Source organism: Colossoma macropomum, unplaced genomic scaffold (genome assembly GCF_904425465.1).
Source record: "Colossoma macropomum unplaced genomic scaffold, Colossoma_macropomum, whole genome shotgun sequence".
NCBI classification, from domain to species: domain Eukaryota; kingdom Metazoa; phylum Chordata; class Actinopteri; order Characiformes; family Serrasalmidae; genus Colossoma; species Colossoma macropomum.
In genome coordinates this window covers 36,013,873-36,037,622 of record NW_023494801.1, presented here as the reverse complement: position 1 = coordinate 36,037,622, position 23,750 = coordinate 36,013,873, and the positions used below count along the sequence as shown (strand labels likewise).

The 23,750-nt window shown below is 42.6% G+C and overlaps 1 protein-coding gene across 1 annotated transcript in view; it reads left to right on the top strand.

The window, feature by feature from the left end:
* Positions 1-23,431, top strand: part of rab11fip4a (RAB11 family interacting protein 4 (class II) a) — an 84,168-nt gene extending 60,737 nt beyond the window's left edge. Inside the window, exons 4-15 of the mRNA XM_036590162.1 lie at positions 2,159-2,361; positions 3,757-3,924; positions 5,263-5,397; positions 10,726-10,761; positions 12,043-12,142; positions 12,253-12,356; positions 13,599-13,739; positions 13,944-14,025; positions 17,145-17,282; positions 18,986-19,135; positions 20,020-20,163; positions 22,712-23,431. Of these exons, the coding sequence (XP_036446055.1) occupies positions 2,159-2,361; positions 3,757-3,924; positions 5,263-5,397; positions 10,726-10,761; positions 12,043-12,142; positions 12,253-12,356; positions 13,599-13,739; positions 13,944-14,025; positions 17,145-17,282; positions 18,986-19,135; positions 20,020-20,163; positions 22,712-22,828 (1,518 nt within the window). The 3' untranslated portion in view covers positions 22,829-23,431. The remainder of the gene's footprint in view (positions 1-2,158; positions 2,362-3,756; positions 3,925-5,262; positions 5,398-10,725; positions 10,762-12,042; positions 12,143-12,252; positions 12,357-13,598; positions 13,740-13,943; positions 14,026-17,144; positions 17,283-18,985; positions 19,136-20,019; positions 20,164-22,711) is intronic.
* The last annotated feature ends 319 nt before the right edge of the window (positions 23,432-23,750 follow it).

Genomic DNA, 23,750 nt, shown 5'->3' with positions numbered 1-23,750 from the left:
TATCATAAACAAACACGCTCCACTCAAACGCAACATGCCTCCGTCGAACTGCCCCTTGAGCCACTTACGAAAAACACAGAGTCGACAGTCAAAGAGTCGACACGACTCTCAGACGTGCTGGAGTCGAAGAATCGGAAGCTGCAGTCGTGCTTTAGACTGTGTTTTCTAAACCTGTCCTGTCACTGAAACTGACGACATGCTCGACTCAATCACCTCCAACTCGACTCTATTAGGGGTTTTAGCGTGGCTCTTCTGGAAGGGTCTGAATTTGAAGTCTTTATCTCGGGATTATTAAAGCAGCCTGTTAGCATTTTAGCTACCTGCTGGATTCATCTAGTGAGGAAAGAATGTAGTTCAGTTGTAGAGGATTAAAGTGTGAACAGGTTAAGTCTTTTAACAGCAACTGATTCTTTTCTCTTTGATTTATTGCACTGATTCTTTTCTCTTTTGATTCATTGTACTGATTCTTCTCCATTTGAGTCATTGTACTGATTCTTTCTCTTTGATTCATTGTACTGATTCTTCTCCATTTGAGTCATTGTACTGATTCTTTCTCTTTGAGTCATTGTACTGATTCTTTTCTCTTTTGATCCATTGCACTGATTCTTCTCTATTTGAGTCATTGTACTGATTCTTTTCTTATCAGTTTATTGTGCTGATTCTTTTCTGTCCAGTTCACTGCGCTGCCCTTTACCCTCTCTGGGTTCCTCCTCTCTTTTGAGGGGTCACTGGTCTCTGTTGCTGTGACCTTTGACCCCTCTTCTTTTATACTGTCCTGTGTAGAGGGAGCTCTGCTGTTCACACAGTGATCCTTAAACATTTGAATAAAATTCACGTTTGCCTGAGCTGTAGATGTTTTGATAAATACCTGTTTTGTTCTGCTGTTTTTTCACATGTTGATTTAAACAGGTCAGAGCACAACTCAGCGATTAATTATTGTGTGATATTAGAGTTCATGGTTCTATATTAAGAGAGTACAAGTGTACATTACTGGGCAAAAAAATGGGCCGAGCCCAAAATGGCAAATATTAAGCTTTTAATGGTCTTAACAACAAGTTATTAAACCGATAGCTGCAGTAAGTCAGCGTGGAGAGCTTTTCACTCTGATTTCTTTAAATGTTGAAGTTTTGTGTGTAAATTTGCAGACAGTCTTTTACAGAAAGAAGAGTCAGTATTGATCCACTCAGCACTGACGGCTTCAAACAGCTGAAGAACATCGCAGAGCTAGTTTGTGTTTAATAAGAGACCAAATATTCTCTGTAGGGTTTAAATCTGGACTCTGACCGGCCAAAACCGGCAGTAACAACCCTTATATTTTAGGTTTGGCACATTTTTTTTGCCTAAGAGTGTAATAATGATGCATGTAGCACTTTTCATAGTAGTTACAAAAGAAACAGGATATAAGCAAAACATTGAAAAGATGAAAACATAGAGTTTAACATATACATTAAATATAAAATGTGCCCTAACACTTACATTGGCCACACTTTATGTTTATTTTTCAATACGTTCAATACAAATCATGTAATCTGGCCAGAGGTGCCCAAACTTTTGCATGCAACTGTGCATTAACTAATCCTGAGTGCTGCCAGCACGTATTAATTCACACTGTTCACGTTCATTTAGCCTAAATGCTTGTACTAATTCATGCTGCACGTTTTAAAGGCCTCATATAATTGAAAACAACCTTTTCCTCACTTTTATGGAATAATAGGGTTTAATGCAGCATGCAGACATTGTTAAAGGTGCAAAGTGTATAATTCACTCTCATAGAAACGAACCTGAAGGCCTGGTTTGAATGCAACATTTCTGTGAAGTCATGAAAAAATAAATCCTTTACATACATGCCCCTATTCAGTCTACCTCAGTTTAGCTCCACCCACTCACACTGAAGTTAAAAGGATTGTTTCAGCCTGGACTGCTTTCTGAATGAGGCAGCCAATCACAGCAGAGCTCATTTACATATGCATCTCAAAGGCACAGTAACAAGAACAGCCTGTTTAATTGTAGAATAAAGACAGGCTGGAAAATGATGTATGAATGAATTATTGTTAACGTTATACGTGGACGTCAGGGGAATAATATGTTTATACCTGGTGAGTATAAATTCATACTGATTGTGTTGATTCATACCGAGTGTGTACTGTGTGTGTTTCAGCACGGCTCGGCTGGGCTCGGCCCCCCTCTCATCATGTGCACCCAGCCGTACCCGGAGTGCCCGCTGTACCCGGGTGAGGGTCCGACCGGCCGGGACACACACGAGTCCGACATGGACAGCGGAGCGGCGTCCGAGACGTCTGAGGGCGGTCGCCATGACGACAAAGAGGAAGGCCTGGGAGGATTGTTTCTACCTGGAAGCAAGTCAGTGTCCCCGGAGGCTTTGATTCATTTTTTACTGATTCGTTTCTCACTGATTCATTCTTTTCTCTTTGGTTCATTGGACTGATTCTTTTCTCATCACTTGATTGTGCTTTTCTTTTCTGCTTGGTCTACTGCGGTGCCCTTTACCCTCTCTGGACTCCTTCTCTGTTCTGAGGGGTATTCCGGGGGGGTGGGGTTTAAAGTTTAATATATCAGTCTTATAATGGTCATTATATCAAACAGCTTGCGAAAATCCCTCAGTTGAGTGTTCGGCTGCTACTTAGTTTTGAACTGTATTACAACTAAAACACAACCGCAATGCACTTTAAACTATACTTGTGCTTAATACACTTAAAGAGGAACTCCACTGATTTCTCAAAATTCCTGCATAATCAAGTGATTAAGATGTAAACAGAGTCAATCAGAGTCAATCAGAGTCGTTCAGAGTGGTTCAGAGTGGTTTGGTGTGAAACGTTCTGTTCTAGAGAAACTTAGTCAGAATTGTTCACAGTGGTGGTGATAGGAACCAGACGTCCACCTCTAAAAGCTCCCTCACACAAAGTTACTACATGAAATGGTTATGAATTCACTGCCTGATGACTGAGACACTGTTTTATGATAGTTTTGAGAAGATTTTGGCCTTGAACTCCATTCATGGTGGAGGGATATGTAATATACAGGGTGTTGTGAGGCAAAATAGTCCCCAAAGAAAACTTATTATTTCAGATTTTCCACTATTTTCCATCATCAACATTCCGTATAAACTCAGAAGACTCGTGTAGTTTGATTAAACTTGACCAGAAGTACAGCTACTGAGTTTAGCTGTGCTAATGTACTTTAGTCCATGTTTATAGAGAACAGTGAGTCATACAGAGTCAGAAACCACAGAATCAGGTATATTAGAGATACTGAACAACTGCATACGGTTTAAGGCAGTTAGCATCATGCTAGTTGGAGGGGTTATAGCTTAGATATCCATACATGGATAAAATAAAACAAATAGTGTGAGTTCTCGTTTAAAATCAGTGTTAACTTCCAAATTTGTTAATTGTAATTGTCAGATATTTCTGAATGCTGCTGATTATTTAAAGCTGCACTATGTAAGATGTTTCATAATAAAACTGTAAGAAGTGTCATTACTGAGTGAGGAGAACAAAAACAGGCTAAAATATGCCCTGAAATAATTATTTAAAAGTCAGAGGCGTCGAGTTTTTCATACCACGTCGTACGTCTTTATGTATTAACGTCACACACAGACTCAAAAAGAAGGTCCGGCTCGATGTTTCGGCCTGATATGATCTCTAAATCAACACTATACTGATGAAGATATGAAGACAGTACTAGATAATTCACTCACGTGGTTCCTGCAGTAAAAGTCTGCTGGTGTTTGTGCAGCTCCTGTCAGCTGGTCCCGTCGGCCACAGCCTCCGTGATTTCGGCTGAGGAGCAGTTTGAGGATTATGGAGAGGGGGAGGATGTGGATTTTACTCCCAGCAGCCCCTGCCCCGACGACGACACGCGAACCAACGGCTTCTCAGACCTCGGCTCATCACTGCCCTCTAGGTTACTGACCACACCACACGTTTACGTTTACATTTACAGTAGAGGTGCAAAAACGCATCATTATGCATTGATCTAATGAACGGGATTAAACTGCATCCAGTCTGGAATTAGAATTTTAGAGTCAGGTATAGTTTTATTAAATAACCTTCAAGTACATTTTTTGTCTGAAACAGAATTCCAATAAATAAAAAATATTTTTTTTGTCTTCTACTTGAAAAATGTATCCTTATACTAGAGCAAGTAGGTCAGAGTCTAAATATACAACACCACTAAATCACAGCTGCAAACAGGAAACACCTACCTTGTGCTACCACTTACTGGCCACTTTATTAGAAACACCTACCTTGTGCTACCACTTACTGGCCACTTTATTAGAAACACCCACCTTGTGCTTCCACTTACTGGCCACTTTATTAGAAACACCCACCTTGTGCTGCCACTAACTGGCCACTTTATTAGAAACACCTACCTTGTGCTGCCACTAACTGGCCACTTTATTAGAAACACCTACCTTGTGCTGCCACTAACTGGCCACTTTATTAGAAACACCTACCTTGTGCTACCACTAACTGGCCACTTTATTAGAAACACCCACCTTGTGCTGCCACTAACTGGCCACTTTATTAGAAACACCTACCTTGTGCTGCCACTAACTGGCCACTTTATTAGAAACACCTACCTTGTGCTGCCACTAACTGGCCACTTTATTAGAAACACCTACCTTGTGCTGCCACTAACTGGCCACTTTATTAGAAACACCTACCTTGTGCTTCCATTCACTGGCCACTTTATTAGAAACACCCACCTTGTGCTTCCATTCACTGGCCACTTTATTAGAAACACCCACCTTGTGCTTCCATTCACTGGCCACTTTATTAGAAACACCTACCTTGTGCTTCCACTATCTGGCCACTTTATTAGAAACACCTACCTTGTGCTTCCACTATCTGGCCACTTTATTAGAAACACCCACCTTGTGCTTCCACTATCTGGCTACTTTATTAGAAACACCTACCTTGTATTTCCACTAACTGGCCACTTTGTTAGAAACACCTACCTTGTATTTCCACTAACTGGCCACTTTATTAGAAACACCTACCTTGTATTTCCACTAACTGGCCACTTTATTAGAAACACCTACCTTGTATTTCAACTAACTGGCCACTTTATTAGAAACACCCACCTTGTGCTTCCACTAACTGGCCACTTTATTAGAAACACCTACCTTGTATTTCCACTAACTGGCCACTTTATTAGAAACACCTACCTTGTTTTTTCACTCACTGGCCACTTTATTAGCCGTGTGTGTGATCAGTGGTTCTGTTTTTGGCACCGTAGTGCCGGTCAGACTCCTCAGAAGATCAGGCACCTGTACAACAGCGAGCTGCTGGACGTCTACTGCTCACAGTGCTGTAAAAAAGTCAACCTGCTCAACGACCTGGAGGCCCGGCTAAAGAACCTAAAGGCTAACAGGTGAGGCTGACCACTTGATTCACATTCATTCAGAGAGGTTTGAGATTTTCTGCCGGTCTGATAGATTTTCTTATTATTTGTCTTTTATATTTTCATATTAAGACCACATACAACGATTCACAGTTCTGTCTTTCTGTCTATATTGATATGACCATACAGTTGATTTCTGTATGTATTAATTAAGTTTTTCATGGAAAAGTCATTGACTGTTATGCTGCTTGGCAGCCATAGCCTATTAACCACATCGCTTGTTGGCATAATTGTTTGTGTGTCTGTTAACAGTAAATTAAAGGACTTGGTGTATTTTATCGTGTGGTGGTCTGTCAGTGTTGTATAAAAGCTCCTTACTTTTGGTAAAATGGTAAAATCACTGTAATGCATGGCCTCTTATGGGTTATTGCTTTATTGTAAAGCTTTTTGTAAATATGATACATCAAAAAGAAAAATCTGTCATACTTGGCAGATTCATCAGGTTGACTAATTGTAGCCCTATTTCAGTCTCCTCACCCCCCCCCACACCACACACACACTATCCCACCCTCCCCACCGCAGCAGCCATTAGTCTCATGGAAAGCTGTGCGTCGTGTCTGAAGTGTTGTTGTTCCGTCCTCTCTGTGTCTCGGAGCAGCGCGGCGGTTCTCCGTGTCGGGGTGTCTGCTCAAAGCTGGATTTATTTTGATGATTCTCTTTAATCACCCCACTCTGAGCCTTTATCCGGGGGAGGGTCTCTGTCGCCATAGCAACGCCGTATCTGTCAAAGGCTTCGGGGGATCTTTTAGCTCCCCGTTGCAGAAAGAAGAGACACTGAGACTAAAATTAGCCGAGCGAACACACGGGCGCGGGCGGGGAGGAGGCGGGACGGGGGCCGGCAGGAAAACCATCTGAACTTCCAAAAAAGATCTTTTTAAGTGGAGTTCAGCTTCTTCAGTTCAGTCTGATTTAGATGGAGCCGTATCGAACTACAGCTCACAGTATCTGATCCTGAAGAGACTCGACTTTACTAGTTTGTTCAGATTCAGACTAAATTTCTCTAATGTTAGTCTTCAGTGTGGTCAGTTTCTCTAAATGTAGATATTGTGATATAAACTGAGTCTGTTCTACAGTTTCTCATTAGGCTGAATGAATAACCGACTCTAAATGTAGGTATTGTGATATAAACTGAGTCAGTTCTACAGTTTCTCATTAGGCTGAATGAATAACCGACTCTAAATGTAGGTATTGTGATATAAACTGAGTCAGTTCTACAGTTTCTCATTAGGCTGAATGAATAACCGACTCTAAATGTAGGTATTGTGATATAAACTGAGTCTGTTCTACAGTTTCTCATTAGGCTGAATGTATAACCGACTCTAAATGTAGGTATTGTGATATAAACTGAGTCTGTTCTACAGTTTCTCATTAGGCTGAATGTATAACTGACTCTAAATGTAGGTATTGTGATATAAACCGAGTCTGTTCTACAATTTCTCATTAGGCTGAATGTATAACTGACTCTAAATGTAGGTATTGTGATATAAACTGAGTCTGTTCTACAATTTCTCATTAGGCTGAATGTATAACCGACTCTAAATGTAGGTATTGTGATATAAACCGAGTCTGTTCTACAGTTTCTCATTAGGCTGAATGTATAACTGACTCTAAATGTAGGTATTGTGATATAAACTGAGTCTGTTCTACAGTTTCTCATTAGGCTGAATGAATAACCGACTCTAAATGTAGGTATTGTGATATAAACTGAGTCTGTTCTACAGTTTCTCATTAGGCTGAATGAATAACCGACTCTAAATGTAGGTATTGTGATATAAACTGAGTCTGTTCTACAGTTTCTCATTAGGCTGAATGAATAACCGACTCTAAATGTAGGTATTGTGATATAAACTGAGTCTGTTCTACAGTTTCTCATTAGGCTGAATGAATAACTGACTCTAAATGTAGGTATTGTGATATAAACTGAGTCTGTTCTACAGTTTCTCATTAGGCTGAATGAATAACTGACTCTAAATGTAGGTATTGTGATATAAACTGAGTCTGTTCTACAGTTTCTCATTAGGCTGAATGAATAACCGACTCTAAATGTAGGTATTGTGATATAAACTGAGTCTGTTCTACAGTTTCTCATTAGGCTGAATGTATAACTGACTCTAAATGTAGGTATTGTGATATGAATGGTTTCTCATTAGGCTGAATGTGATTTGTTCTGTTTTTATGCTGTAGGTGGTTCAGATGGTGCTGTGGGTTCACTGAGAGTTGAGTAATTTCCTGCTCTGCTGGGTCTATAGGTGTGATGAGGAAGTGGGATCATATTAAATCCCACGTCCGTCCACCATTAATCCTCCCACACTGCCGGACTAACGCTGCACTGCGGACTCAGCTCAGTCCATCCATTCATGCTAATGTAAAAAATAGCAGCGGTTCTAGCAGCGGTTCTAGCAGCGCGGTTCTAACCTCAGAATCCACAGAACGCAGGAATGAGGTTTCAAAGGTGCTCAGAAATCTTAACGTGACTGAGCAGCAGAGACATGTTTGGTGTCTGAGGTTTTAGCCCTGGAGCTTTGAGGCTAATGTAGCTAACAGGCACTGCTAATAAGTAAAAATTAAATCATCACATGGTATGTGCCGGACGTATGAGGGTCATTCCGGGTGTCCACTCGGGCGTCAGTTGCCATTTCTGGGTTCTCACTTCTGTCTCTGTTAGCAGGTAATTTCAGTTCAGGTTGAACCAAAAACAAAAAAGGTTCAGTTCAGTTTCGAGGCGTTTCACTGTGTTCCTCAGAGCTCCAAACAAAGCATCCGCACCTGGAATTCCATGAATTTCCGACCAAGCACATGTTCAAAATAGATCTGAAGGGCAGAGGGTCCTAATTTTAGAGTAAATGGTGGCGTTCGTGTCCACAGTCGTCACTTTGCCACGAGTGATGTTCATAAAACTCCTTCGGGTTGATTTGTGCTCAGAGGTGGCGCTGTTTCTGCCACAAAGCCCAAGATTCGAAAATCTGTTTATTCCGGAGCGTCCACGCGGCTCGGAACAGAGGCAGCAGCCAGATGAGGAGGAGAGTCAGCTTCTCATTCAAACTTCCTTTCCACCTTAAACGATGCAGCGACGTTAAATGCTGGCCCAGAATGTAACTGCAGCACCATTTAAGGTGGAACAGAGTATCCGAATAAGAAGCCGACTTCATCGGAAGTTCTGAGTCTGTCAGTTCACTGGTATTGCAGAAGGAGCCGGACCGAACAGATATAGGCCCAAAAACATGCTTCACACAGGAACGCGTACACGGACGCCTCGAGTCACGCAGATGGGGTTTCCTGCATAGCTGCACTGCAAAAATGAGCTGCATTCTGGGCATTACAGCAGGGGGCGCTATAATGACAGCCTAGCCAACCAAACCATGGATTTGGAGAATGGTTAGACCCTTACACTCTTAAAAAACGATGGTTCTTCATGGGTTCTTTATTAAAGAAAAATGGTTCTATATAGAACTGTGAACACTCAAAGAACTCTTTGCATGATTACATGGTTCTTTGCATCCTGAAACGGTTCTGCAGATTGATGGAGAATGTGCTGTGGATGGTTCTATATAGAACCTTTTTAAAATGGGTTGTGTATAGCACCAAAAAGGTTCCCCTATTGTGACGATATCAAGCTTGCAACAATACTAGAACCCTTTTTGGTGCTGTGTAGAACCCTTTTCAAAAAAGTTCCATATAGAACAGCACATTCTACATCAATCTAAAGAACTTTTCAGGATACAAAGAACCCTTTAATCATGCAAAGAGTTCTTTCAGTGTTCACAGTTCTATATAGAACCATTTTTCGTTGCTAAAGAACCCTGGAAGAACCATCTTTTCTAAGTGTGTAGTCAACATTACATGACGCTGTGTTCCGCAGGGGTGTAAAGGTGATTCAGCTGCATCAGTCTTGGATTGTAATGCATTTTAATAAGAATATACACTAAATTATGTTCTCATTTTTGGTTGTAATAAAAGCTCAAACCTCCACCTGAAGACGTCGGGTGTGTTTCTCCTCTAGTTAAGGTTTGTGTTTCAGTTCCACAAGATGCAGGAAAGCGTGTCCTCGTCTCTCCCCACACACACCCCCTGGGTTTGTAGCTGGTGTGTGTTAGATAAGAGGACGCGAGTGTGTGTGCTGAGACGTGTGTGTGTGTGTGTGTGTGTGTGTGTGTGTGTGTGTGCTGAGACGTGCGTGTGTGTGTGTGTGTGTGTGGTGATGTAAGAGCTAAAGGAGTTTAAAGCGTGACGCGGGTCACTGTGTGTTATATAAACGCTGTAAGCACCAACTGCCCCCCCACACCCCCACCCACTCCCCCTCTCTGCAAGATCTGACCCGTTTACAGTTTCATTCTGTTTAGTTAATTATGTAATCGTTCATTTACTCAATTATTAACAGCTGAAAATACCTGAAACCTACAGTTTTACACTGGTTTTTATTTCACTTACCTCTCTCCCCATGTCCATTTCTCTCTATCTCTTTCTTTTCTCTCTCTCTTCCACTCTGTCATTCTATTTCTTTCTCTCTCTCTCTCTTTCTCTCTTTCTGTTTGTCTCCCTCATTCTGTCTCATTCTTTCTTTTTTCTCTCTTTCTTTCTTTCAATCTGTCTTTCATTCTCTCTCTCTCTCTCTCTCTCTCTCTCTCTCTCTCTCTCTCTCTCTCTCTCTCTGGTTGTTGTATGAGTAACAGAACAATTTTGACCTACCATTAATTTCATTTTAACATTTGATGCTAGTGTTGCTAACTGTAGCCAAAGTCCACCTCCTTGTTTCTACACTCACTGTCCACTCTATCAGCTCCATTGACCATATAGTTTCACAAACCATCTGTTTCTCTGATACTTTGTTACCCTGTTCTTCAATAGTAAGGACCCCCACAGGACCCCCACTGAGCAGGTACTATTTGGGTGGTGGATCATTCTCAGCACTGCAGTAACACTGACGTGGTGGTGGTGTGTTAGTGTGTGTTGCGCTGGTGCGAGTGGATCGGACACAGCAGTGCTAATACTGTCTGTAAGGCAGCTTCAACCTGTAATAAGGAGTGAGGTGAAGATGTTTGCTTTTGAAATAGATAAATAAAAATAGAAATGGATGGATTCATGGATGAGCCTCCGTTCATTACCCATCAGCTGCTACTGAATAAAGTGGTTCTGTGCACAAATGAAGTGAAATCTACCAGACTTTAAAGAACAGATGAGAACTAGAACAGAACTTTCTGACAGACTCTCAGAGATTCATTTAGGCTTTATTCATCATCTGCTGCCTGAGCATCTGTTCATTCTTTATGACTGAGTTGTTGTTTTTTCTCTGTTTTTCAGCCCAAACAGAAAGATCTCCAGCACCGCCTTCGGCCGGTAAGAAGCCAGTCTGTCTCCTTTAATGTCAGAACACAAAGTTCATCACATGTAATGTGGTTTTCCCAGAGTTTCCCTTTAAACCTGAATGATAATGGACCCAAACAGAATCAAATAAGAGCACAAGTCAGATTTCGGTTAGGTCAAGGGCCTTGACTGGTTTCTAGTGCTCTCTCAAATAGTTTCAAATGGCTTTGAAAAGTCTAGAGTGGCCTCACATAGTCTTTGAGAGACCTACATGGCCTTGAGTGGTCTCTAACAGTCCTAAATGGTTTTGAACAGTCTTAAAAACTCTCAAACAACTCCCTTGAATTCTACTGGATGGCACTGAAAAGTCTCAAATGGTGCCGAATCCCACGTTGCCTTGAATGGTCTCATATGGTGTCAGATAGTCATAGAATCTCTCAAATGGTCTTGAAAAGTCCTCAGAGTCTTCAGTAATCTTGAATGGTCTTAAGTAGACTTGAATGGGCTCACGTGGTCTCAAATGATCCCCAGTCGTCTCAGATGTTCTCTAATGGTCTTAAATAGCCGTGAAGTGTCTCAGATGCTCTTAAATGATCTTGGTTAGCCCTGAAACGTCCGCTGATAGTCTAAAGTGGTCACACATACTCCTGAGTTATCTTGAGTGGTCTTGAATGGTATTAAAAAGCCTTGTATTGTTTTGAATTGTATTGAGTTGTCTCAGATGGTCTTGATGGGCTCAAATCTTTTTATGATCATTTTGAATAGCCTTGGCTCAAATGGTCTGTATTGATATCTAACAGTCTTGAACAGTATCAGATTGTCCTAAATGGTTTTGAATGGCCGGTGGCGCAGTGGGTAGCGCTGTTGCCTCACAGCAAGAATGGCCTGGGTTCGATACCCGGCCGGGCGACCAGGGTCATTTCTGTGTGGAGTTTGCCTGTTCTCCCCGTGTCTGCGTGGGTTTCCTCCCACAGTCCAAAAACATGCAGTCAGGCTGATTGGACATGCTAAATTGCCCCTAGGTGTGAGTGAGTGTGTGACTCTGTATGTCTGTCTGTCTGCCCTGCGATGGACTGGCGAACTGTCCAGGGTGTATCCTGCCTTCCGCCCAGTGACAGCTGGGATAGGCTCCAGCACCCCACCGCGACCCAGAAGGATAAGCGGTTTAGATGATGGATGGATGGATGGTTTTGAATGGTCCTGAAAAGCCTAGAATGGCATTGAACAGTTCTAGAGGGACAAGCTGTTAAAAGTTGCCCGTGTTTGAAGTGTGTATGAATCTGAGTGTCCTCTCTGTCTCTATCTGTCCTACAGTCAGCTCTTCCACCACAGTAACTTCAGCAGCAGTCAGGGCAGTACAGAAGACCTTTTCAGAGACAGCATCGACTCCTGCGACATCGATATCACAGAGAAGGTACTGAGAGCCACATTGACTGGATTGGGCTTTAGAGAATAGAAGAGCATGTTATAAAATATAGATAGTAGAGTGAACAGTTCCAGTCAACAGGTGTCTGTGTTCTTCAGGTGAGCTACCTGGAGAAGAAGGTGACGGAGCTGGAGAACGAAAGCCTGGCCAACGGAGACCTGAAGAGCAAACTGAAGCAGGAGAACACACAGCTCGTTCACCGGTACGTTTACACACACAGACTTTTGTTGCTGTGACTAAATTAAACTACTGCCGAACATGCTGCTGTACTTGATGTACATGTCAGCACCACTAGAGGCTCCATGCAGTATTGCAGGCAACCATGACACTGTGGTGACCAATCACAGTCAGGGGGAGGTCTCAGAGCAAATGAGGTGGTGTTCAGGACCAATCACAGTCAGGGGGAGGTCTTAGAACAAACCATGCAGTGATTAGGACCAGTCTCAGTTAGGGGGAGGTCTCAAAATGAACAAGGTGGTGATTAGGACCAATCACAGTCAGTGGGGAGGTCTCAGAATAGACAAAGTGGTGTTCAGGGCCAATCACAGTCAGGGGGAGGTCTCAGAACTAATGAGGTGGTGATTAAGACCAATCGCAGACAGGGGGAGGTCTCAGAACAAACCATGGAGTGATTAGGACCAGTCCCAGTTAGGGGGAGGTCTCAGAATAGACAAGGTGGTGTTCAGGGCCAATCACAGTCAGGGGGAGGTCTCAGAGCAAATGAGGTGGTGTTCAGGACCAATCACAGTCAGGGGGAGGTCTTAGAACAAACCATGCAGTGATTAGGACCAGTCTCAGTTAGGGGGAGGTCTCAAAATGAACAAGGTGGTGATTAGGACCAATCACAGTCAGTGGGGAGGTCTAAGAATAAATTAGTTGATGATTTGGACTAATCACAGAAGAAATGAGGTGGTGATTTGGACTAATCACAGAAGAAATGAGGTGGTGATTTGGACTAATCACAGAAGAAATGAGGTGGTGATTTGGACTAATCACAGAAGAAATGAGGTGGTGATTTGGACTAATCACAGAAGAAATGAGGTGGTGATTTGGACTAATCACAGTCAGGGGGAGGTCTCAGAATAAATTAGTTGGTGATTTGGACCAATCACAGTCAGGGGGAGGTCTCAGAATAAATGAGGTGGTGATTTGGACTAATCACAGTCAGGGGGAGGTCTCAGAATAAATGAGGTGGTGATTTGGACTAATCACAGTCAGGGGGAGGTCTCAGAATAAATTAGTTGGTGATTTGGACTAATCACAGTCAGGGGGAGGTCTCAGAATAAATTAGTTGATGATTTGGACTAATCACAGTCAGGAGATGGAAAAAGAAAAACAAATAAAGTTATGGAGCTATGAGGTTTTGTTATGACAGGTATACAAATAGGCTTCCAAATTACACTTCAGAGTAAACTACACTGTAGTGATGAGTGTGTGTGTTTAGAGTGCACGAGCTGGAGGAGCAGATTAAAGACCAGGAGACGCGGGCGGAGCAGAGTCTGGAGGAGGAGCTGAAGAGGCACCGAGAAATTTACAGCAAAATGGAGAGAGATAAAAGCACCGAGATAGAGCTCCTCTGTAACAGGTACAACAAACACACTGTATAATACACACTACACAGTGCAGAAGACCACACACAGATCACAGCTGCTGTCTTTGACTTCAAATTACCATCAAATGTTATTTTAATAAAAACACCTTGGTCCTCAGTGAACTGGCGCTTGAGCCCCTGTCTGAGGGTCGTGCTATTTAACTGCTGTGTAACTTCCTGTCTGCTGTCGTGTCTCAGGGTGCAGCAGCTGGAGGAGGAGAACACGGAGTTGAAGGTGAACGTTTGCAGACTGAAGTCACAGACTGAGAAACTGGACCAGGTGAGAAACACATTCATCGTTATTATCATGACTGTCGTCATCACTATCATCAGAATTGTTAACACCATCATCATCACCTTCATAATCACCACCATTATCATCACCATTATTACCATAACCATCATTATCAACACCAACATTATCATCACTATTATAACCACCACCATCACCACCATCATCATTATCATCACCATCGTAATCACTATCATCATCACCATTATCACCATCATAACCACAATCATTATTACCATCACCATCATTATCATCACCATCACCATCGCATCATTACCATCATCATCACATCGTCACCATCACTGTCATCATCACAAACGTTACCATACTGTGGCATGTGCCCGTCCACCGGGCCCTGAGGGTTCGTCACCGCTCGGTGTTCGGGCCCCGCCTTCCTGCCGGCTCTTGCGGCCGCCATCAGGGCCCGGTGGACAGTCGCATGCCACACATACCATCATCACAATCATCATCATCACTACTACCACCATCATCATCACCATCGTTATAACAATCATCACCATCATCACCAATATGATCGCCACCGTAATCACCATCATTACCATCATCACCACCATCTTTATCATCGTTATCATCACCATTGTCATCCCCATCATCATCACCGTACTATCATTTCCATAAATATCATCACTACCACCATCATCAACACCATTATCATCACTATCATCATGACAGTAATCACCATCATAACCATCATCACCAATATAATCACCATCATCACTATCATCCACAACATGACCACTATCACTATGATCTCAACAATCACATTCATCACCAATCATCACCATCACCATAATGATCATTGTCAAAATCACCATCACCATAATCATCACCATCATCACAAGAATCTCCATCATAAACATTAATGCAAGCATGATCCCCCATGACATCATCACTATCACAATCACTATCATCACACCTTCAACCGTCTACGCACGTTCTCCATCAATCTGAAGAGCCCTTTCTTGATGTAGATGGTTCTGTATCGCACCAAAAAGGATTCTGGTGTTGTTACAATGTCAGCTCTTTCAGTGCTATACAGAACCCTTTTAAAAAGGTTCTATAGAACCATCTACAGCACATTTTCCATCAGTCTGATGAACCATTTCACCATGTAAAGAACTCTTTAATCATGTTAAGGGTTCTCTGAGTGTTCCGTAACCATACACTAAAAAATATTCTAGTAACAAAATAATATTCCAGTAAAATCAAGGGAAACAATAAAAAAAGTAAAGAAACATGTTTTAACTGTTTTTTTTAAATATTGACAGAAGGCGGCTGATGATTTTATCGGTAATATGTTGCAGATCTTTAGTGCATAAAAACAGAACCTCTCTGCTCTTTATAAGCTTCATGTGTGAAATATGGAGGTTTGGAACATCATCAGCACTCAGAAACGTATAAAGGCGTTAAAGTTTTAAGGGATTTGAAGACTAGCAGTACAGTGTTATATTCACTTTGAGAGGAATAATCATATCACCACCATCATCATAATCACAATAATAACCTTCTTCACCATCATCACACAGACCCTCAGTCCCAGCCCTCCTCTCTGAGCTGCTCCTCTCTGAGCTCCCACAGTGACTGTGTGCTGCAGATGTGCTGCAGATGTGTTTGAGAACTCTGTGAAAATGAATCAGGCAGTTTCTCAGATCCACTCAGAGCAGCTGTTGAGCTGTGACTGTATCAGAGCTGCTGCGTGTTGCTGCGTGGAATCGGGCTGTGAATGCTAACGAGAGCGCTGCGTTAGCCGGTGTAATGAGAGTGTGAAGCTGCCGTCTGAGGGGTGGGATGGTGGTGGGGGTGGTGCTGTGGGGGGATTAGCTCTCCTGTACTGCGGAGACTTTGATCTGGAACAAAGAGAAACACTGCAGAGCGATGGAGTCTCTGCTTCAGCCCGAAAAACTGGGTCACCACCACCACACAGCCGAGAGAGCGGCGGCTAACGCTCTTCATATTTCATACACTCTGCGTGCCGTTGGTCTTTCTCCCTACGTGGGGTCCGAATGTCTCTATGAATATTGAAAACGTAAAGATTATGAGATGGAGGGACCTTTTGAATGAGGGAAAGGAGGAAAAGGAGGGGAAAGAACTGTTTCGGTTAATGCAGTGATCAATTTTCATTGCTCAATTCACAAATCAGCCTAAATCTCTAAGTCTGTGTTCAGACTGCAGGACAGGTTTGTTTCTCAAATCAGATATTTTGAGTTCACTGTCCGCTCTGTTATTTGCTAGTGATCAGATCAGATTTGTGTGTTCAGACATCACCAGCCGATCTGCATGGGCTGCCGTTATAATGACGCAGGCATCATTAACTACGGCAAAATTACATACAATACAGCAAAATTCAGATATAGGCTAGCAGTCTGAACAAGGCCTAAAAGGTCCATGTCCAGGAGTCCAAGACAGCACAATGGTCCTCTCTCTCTCTGGGTGGGCAGGATGGCCCCCCGTCTCCCCCATCACTCAGTGCGATGCTAGTCAGCGCAGCGTCTGTTCGCTGACGTAACAGATCTGGCGGTTAGCGTTCTCCTCCGAGCGTGTTCAGCCTTTCAGTGACGCTGCATTAGCAGCAGTTTGAAAAGATGCGCTGGAGTTTCACAGAACTCGGAGGAAGACTATGTTTGCCTTCGCCCTCCTAGAGCTGGTCGTATCATGTGATTGGGGGAGTCCTAACTGGTAAGTGGAACTGGATCCGACTAAATTTGGGAGAAAATCTGGAAAATATATATATAAAAAAAAAAAGATCTAAAGAGCAAATCTGCCTCAAAACACTGGATGTCCTTTCCTGACTGAGCAAAATCTTAGGCTTGTATGTTCATTCGTTTTTGTGTTAGCAGGCGTCGGCGTGGCCTCTCTTTGAGGTGTTATTTACTATTAATAACTACACATTTTGAGCAAATAATATTGCAGGATCTCTGATTTTGTGCATTTATTCTCAAATCTATCACCAGTTTTCCCAAATTTGTTATTCTAAAGCAAAAAAACAGCTGAAGTTGTGGTTTGTTTAAGTTGTATGCACTGAACTCTTGAGCCTTTCAGAGGAGAAATCTGTGAAGATAATAATCCGTATGTCTGTGTTGTTCCAGGAGAAGCAGCGTATGACGGATAAGCTGGAGGACACCAGCCTGCGTCTGAAGGATGAGATGGACCTGTACAGGAAGATGATGGACAAGCTGTGGCAGAACAGACACGAGTTCCAGAAAGAACGCGAGGCCATGCAAGAGGTGAGAAACACACACATTTATAAGTTCTCATAAACTGTTGGTGCATTAATACATAATATAATTGATGCACAGTCATATCAGACCAGGTAGTGAGCATATATCAGTCCACTGGCTTGATAACAACAACTCAGACCACCCAGATTACTGTCCTGCCTTTGGTTTAACTAGACTTTTAATTTCCTCAAAGATTTTAAATGCACAAAGACTTTTATTTTGAAAAATAAAACTATTATTGCAAACAGTTTAGAGGAAAAAATGAATGACCAGGTTGAAAATGGTTGAAAATGTTGCTGACTCTGCTAGAGTGGTTACAGCTCTATAACTGGCTTTATTTATGATATTGCTATTAAAATAATGTGCTAAACTAATTTATTAAAGGTATAAGGAAAGAAAGAAATGAAGAAAAATAAGAAATTTGGACTGTGAGTAGAAAATGAGTGATGAAAAGTGGCATTTTGTCTGAAACTCTGTTTAACCACCAGTGGGCCGCCTTTAAAACGCTGAGCACAAAGCCGGTGGGCCACCAGCTTTGCTGTTGGCTCCTGTGCTCTGACTCTCTGGGTGTGTATACGGAGTATTTAATAAAGGTTTCTTCCATCTGCACTGTTGTCAAATCAGAACCATACCGGAGAAAAACTACACACAAGAGTGGCTCAGCGACGGCTAACAGGCTAACAGCTACACACACTACAGATTACATTCAATTTCCACTGTCACTCCAACTCTAGTCACTCAGCTTTTGGAGTCTTTGGAGTCTTTATCCTCTAATCGTGTGTTATTTTAGCATCAGTTGGCTGGAACTGAGACTGTGCTGGTGCGGGTGGCAGTTTTAGCCCGCTAACTAAATTATATGGACAGAAGTATTGGGACACCTACACATTATACCTACAGGAGCTTTTATGACTCCCATTCTAAATCATAGGCATTAATATGGAGTTGGTCCCCCTTTGCAGCTCTAAGTTTCCACTCTTCTGGGAAGCTTCTACAAGATGTTGGAGAGAGTCTGTGGGAATTTCTGCCCATTCATCCAGAAGAGCATTTATGAGGTCAGACACTGATGATGGACGAGAGGGTCTGGATCTCAATCTCCGTTCTAGTTCATCCCAAAGGTGTTTGATGGGGTTGAGGTCAGGGCTCTGTGAGGGTCAGTCAAGTTCTTCCACACCAGACTCACCCAGTCAGGCCTTTATGGAGCTGCTCTGTGCACTGGGGCTCAGTCATGCTGGAACAGGAAAGGTTCTTCCCCAAACTGTTCCCACAAAGTTGGAAGTGTATAATTGTCCAAAATGTCTTGGTGCTGAGTCATTAAGATTCCCCTTCACTGGAACTAAGGGTTCTAGATCAACCCCTGAAAAACAGCCCCATATCATCATCCCTCCTCCACCAAACTCTACAGCTGCACAGTGCAGTCAGGCAGGTAACGTTCTCCTGGCATTCGCCAAACCCAGACTTGTCCATCAGACTGACAGATAGAGAAGCTGATTGGTCACTCCACAGAACACGTTTCACTGCTCCAGGGTAGAGTGGCCACAGGTTTTACACCAGTACCCCCCTAAACGTGTACCGTAGGTCAGGAACCATATTACAGGGCAATCAGAACAAGATCACCTGTCAAGTGTGAAGACACCCTTAGTGAACTGTCACTTAATGGGAGTGTCCATCCTCTTTCACAGAGTGATAGATCTTCCTGTGTGTGTGTGTAGTTGATAGAGGACCTGAGGAGGGAGCTGGAGCACCTGCAGCTCTTCAAGCTGGAGACGGAGCGGCCTGGACGAGGACGAAACTCTTCAGCCGAATTCAACGCCAGAACACGGGAGATAGAGCTGGAGCACGAAGTCAAACGCCTCAGACAGGTACATCACCACAGCTACTCATCAGGCTGAATGAATAACTGACTCTAAATGTAGGTATTGTGATATAAACTGAGTCTGTTCTACAGTTTCTCATTAGGCTGAATGAATAACTGACTCTAAATATAGGTATTGTGGTATAAACTGAGTCTGTTCTACAGTTTCTCATTAGGTTGAATGAATAACTGACTCTAAATGTAGGTATTGTGGTATAAACTGAGTCTGTTCTACAGTTTCTCATTAGGTTGAATGAATAACTGACTCTAAATGTAGGTATTGTGATATAAACCGAGTCTGTTCTACAATTTCTCATTAGGTTGAAATGGAGTGTTCTTCTATTGTAACAAGCTTGACACTGTAACAGTTGAAGAACCCTTTTGGATGCTGTAGAACTGTCTACAGCACATTCTCCATCAATCTGAAAAGCGTTTTTATGATGCAGGGAACCATTTTATCATGCAGAGGGTTCTTTGAGTGTTCATGGTTCTATGTAGAACCATTTTCTTTACTAAAGAACCCTTGAAGAATGGTTTCTTTTAAGAGTGTAGGGTGGTTCCAGATGATTTTTATGTAATTGTAGGTGGTTGCAATGGTGTTGCTAGCTGGTTGCTCTTGTACTACAGGAGATTGCTATTGTGTCCCAGGTGGTTGCTAGGATGTTGCTAGGTGGTTGCCATGGCTTCCAAGGTGGTTGCAGCTATTGGCGCCAGCAGTTGTTTGTATTCATGTAGACAGTGTGGAACAGTTAAAGGCGACGTTTTCAGTTAACTATTTTGTTCCCAGCATTTGGTTTCATTCCTTGAATCGGTTCAGAGGCCTGGTGTTCATGTATCTGTTCCTGAGGAACATCAGCTATAATGTAATTCTGTCTGTTTTCCTCCTAATAGGAGAACCATAAGCTGAGGGATCAGAACGATGATCTAAATGCGCAGATCCTGAGCCTGAGTCTTTACGAGGCTAAAAACCTGTTCGCCTGCCACACAAAGGCCCAGTCGCTCGCCGCCGAGATCGACAACGCCTCCAGAGATGAGGTAAGAGACATGATCACATACAGATCTCACTGGATTTGACTCTTTTTTACATGTTCTCCATGCTTATCCATCACTGGGGAGGAGTCAGAGTTGTTATTGTGGTACTGAGAGGGAGCATGAAGTTTTAAATGCCAATAATTATGACACTTGGCATTTTTACATAGGCTCTTTTATTGCCAAGGATGCCAACAGTTTTACTTATCGTTTCTGTCAGGCAAAATGTTTTCAAATTGTACTTAAATGTAAAAAATTTTTTTCCAAATAACTTCGGGCCGTTTGGACCAGAATGCAGTGATTAGTAGATTCTGTTTGAGCTGTATTAAACTGAAAACAGTACAAAAAACACAATGTTTGATGTTTTCTATTATAAACTTTGTTTTTTTTTTTAATATATACACTCCAAATTTCATGCCTCCTACAAGTTCCAAAATAGTTGGGAGAGGAGCATGTTTACCCCTGTGTTACATCACCTTTCCTTTTAACAACACTTTGTGAGTTCGGGCCGTGCCTTCAACATGTGGTGGTAGTATGAGGGAAGACTGACTGAAGGAGGGGGAGAACTATGAGAACGTGGGCTGGAGTTCTGGGTGGCTTCTGCCAAGAGCTAGAAACCCGGACCCCCAAAAGAACTCCAGGAGGAATTCAGAAACTGGGTCTTGGACTGAGTGAGGGGTATGAAGAGTACACTGTTAGAAATAAAGGTTCTGTAAAGGTACAATTCTCGTTCATTAAGGTACAAACAGTGTAAATGTTCCCTCAAAGCTCCAACAGTGGTTTTAAGGTCTGATTGTGAACCTTAAATCAGTTTTTCCAGGTGAAAAGTTCGTATTTGTACCTTTTCATAACCGAATGTTTTAAACAGAACAGTAAAATAAAAGCCTGGAGACGAGACGGGGTGTGTGGAGTCAGTACAGCTTAGAACATATCATTTCAGTGGATTATGGTTCAGTTATGTTCCCTGACTAAAGGTACTGAGATGGAGCCTTGAGGGAACCACCCCAATGACAAGAGGGGTTTAATACCTTTATTTCTGAGAGTGTACGCTCGAAGGACCTTCTCATCATGAGAAAGACGGTGGTCCAGAGCTGAGCTGTCTGTCCTGCAAGAGCTGGTTCTGAAGTGGTGATGAGGACTGCAGCAGTTTGGGTAGAGAACTTGGTGTAAGTGTGTGCCAGAGGTGTATGGAGGTCTGTGGCAGAGCGGTTCATAGCAGAACCAGTGTCACAGGAAACAGAAGGTAAGGATGGGAATAGGTAGGTCGTTGGATTGGAAGGAGGAGGGGTTTCAGGCATGTTCCTCCCTAACTGGATTTAGTGAGTAATACTGAACAAAAATCTCTTTGTAGGCTCTTTTTTTTCCAGCTGATCAGATGTTTAAACAAAAATATCATTTATTATGAAAACGTCTTGAAGTATCACAGTATTATATTTTCGCTGTATCACCCAGCTCTAATATGCGCTGTAGAGTGTGAAATCCTTGCTGGCGCTTGTTGAACGTTGTTTTCCGGCTGATCAGAAAGCCTTCCTGGATGCTCCTTTTATAGGCAAGCATGACTGCATCACCTGTTCGAGATGCATTTTAAACTTCTGCTCTTAAATCACTCCTGTACCACCTTTTTTAGAAATGTGTGTCAGCCGAGTTAAACACTAAGGCCCAATCCCATTTCTTATTTTTACCCTAAAACAGTCACCTTAGAACTTAGAGTTGCAGGGGTTGAAATGGGACCCTTGAATAAAAAGAGCATCACTTCATTAACAGCTACCAGCGCTGCTCTGTAGGCGACCCTGCCAGTCTGCAGTGACAGCAGAGAAGGGTAAAGTTCAGCTCCTCACTGCTGGGCTTTAGTTACATTTAGGGCATCATATGATCTTCAAAGAGGGGGGCAATTATTTATTATCACCCACCACTAATTCAGTGATATGAAGCTGAAGTCAGATATTCACCAGATTCTCGTTTGAATTTGAGGCTCCAGAATGTAACTGCTGCACTAGTTAAGGTAGAACGGGAAATTTAGCCAGCTAGCTACTGAGACATCAGCACTACTGCACTTTTATGCTTGTTAAGAAGAAAAGGACCATAATACACTGAAACAACATTGATCTAAGATAATATGATTAATTTTTAACAGAGAAAATTCTCACATTTGTGGGTTTCTTTGGTCTCTTGTTAAGCCGTCTTACCGGTTTCTCTTTTTTTCTCATATCACTCTGGAGAGTCTCTGAAAAACTTCTGTTTGGAGGGTCATGTAGCTCCAACACTTCGCCCCTCTATCGCAAAAAGAATCGAGACACCCTACCCCTAGACGTGAGGGGTAGGGCTGAGTGGTAGGGGCGAGGGTTAAAATGGGACAGGGCTGTTTTTCATTAAAATACAGGTCAGAGTGTGTTTACAGATCACTGCTTTCTGTTTTAATTGAGTTTCTCATACTGTGTCTCACCTCTTTGGAGCTGAGGTTTGTACAGCCTGATGCTGTAGTGCAGTTGATGGTGTTAAATTGGGTGTTATTTATTGCCGGTGTGTTCACCGTGTTTCTGTGCTTGTTTCATAGCTGGTGGAAGCCTTGAAGGAGCAGGAGGAGATCAACTTCCGTCTCAGGCAGTACATGGATAAGATCATCCTGGCCATCCTGGACCACAACCCCTCCATCCTGGAGATCAAGCATTAGAGCTGCACTGCTGGAGAGAGAAACACTGGCTTTAGGCGCCCCCGTGTGGCCAGGAAGTGAACTGCACCAACAATTCCACTCACTCACCTCATTCTGTATCAGGACACGCCCCCATACTGGTGAGACACCATCACTCGGGGGTTTCCTTCACGCTCCTCACCATGCCATGAGTTCAGAACCCTCGCACTGCAGAGCTGTTTAACACCTGGAAGGTGTATTTTTCACCGTAAGTTTGTATGGAGTAGATCAGCTAAACTCACAGAGAGCCTGTGAGAAATGAGCGGAACACTGGACCATATGTTTTCTAGAAAAGCTAGAGCTTTTTGTTTTTAGATTCTATAGAAACGGCAAACGTGTGTCTCTTAAATGTGGAGCCTCCACAGGCTGATTTACACTCCTGCAAACCTGCATAGAAATGAGTATGTGAGTTTCAGAGAAGGCCCAAAACCAACAAAATCTCAACTGCACTGCAAAAAAATGGTGTCTTTCCATGAGAAACATCTTAATTCTAGTCAACGTATCCAATATTCCTCATTATAAGACTTTTAAGAGTATTATGAGACAATTCAGCCTATTTCAGTACATTTCTTCTCCTTTAAAGCAGCTCTATTTTGTGAAATGATCTTATTTCCTCAACATAATTGTGTGAAATGTAGAAAAAGCTAATGTTCTTACAGTAATTGTCAAATTTTAGATACATTGACTAGACTTAAGATGCTTTTACTCATCAAGATATTGCCTTTTACAGTGTCTACCACCAGGATATAAGATGTGTAGACAGTTTATTTCTCGTGCAGATGTCTAAGTGCAGTGCTGTGGGTCTGATTCTTTGAGCAGGGAAGCGATTTGATTTAAACAAGACCGAAACGAAACTAAACACGGCAAAACAGAGCCCTTTGAGGACCGAGTGGCCGAAGAGGCT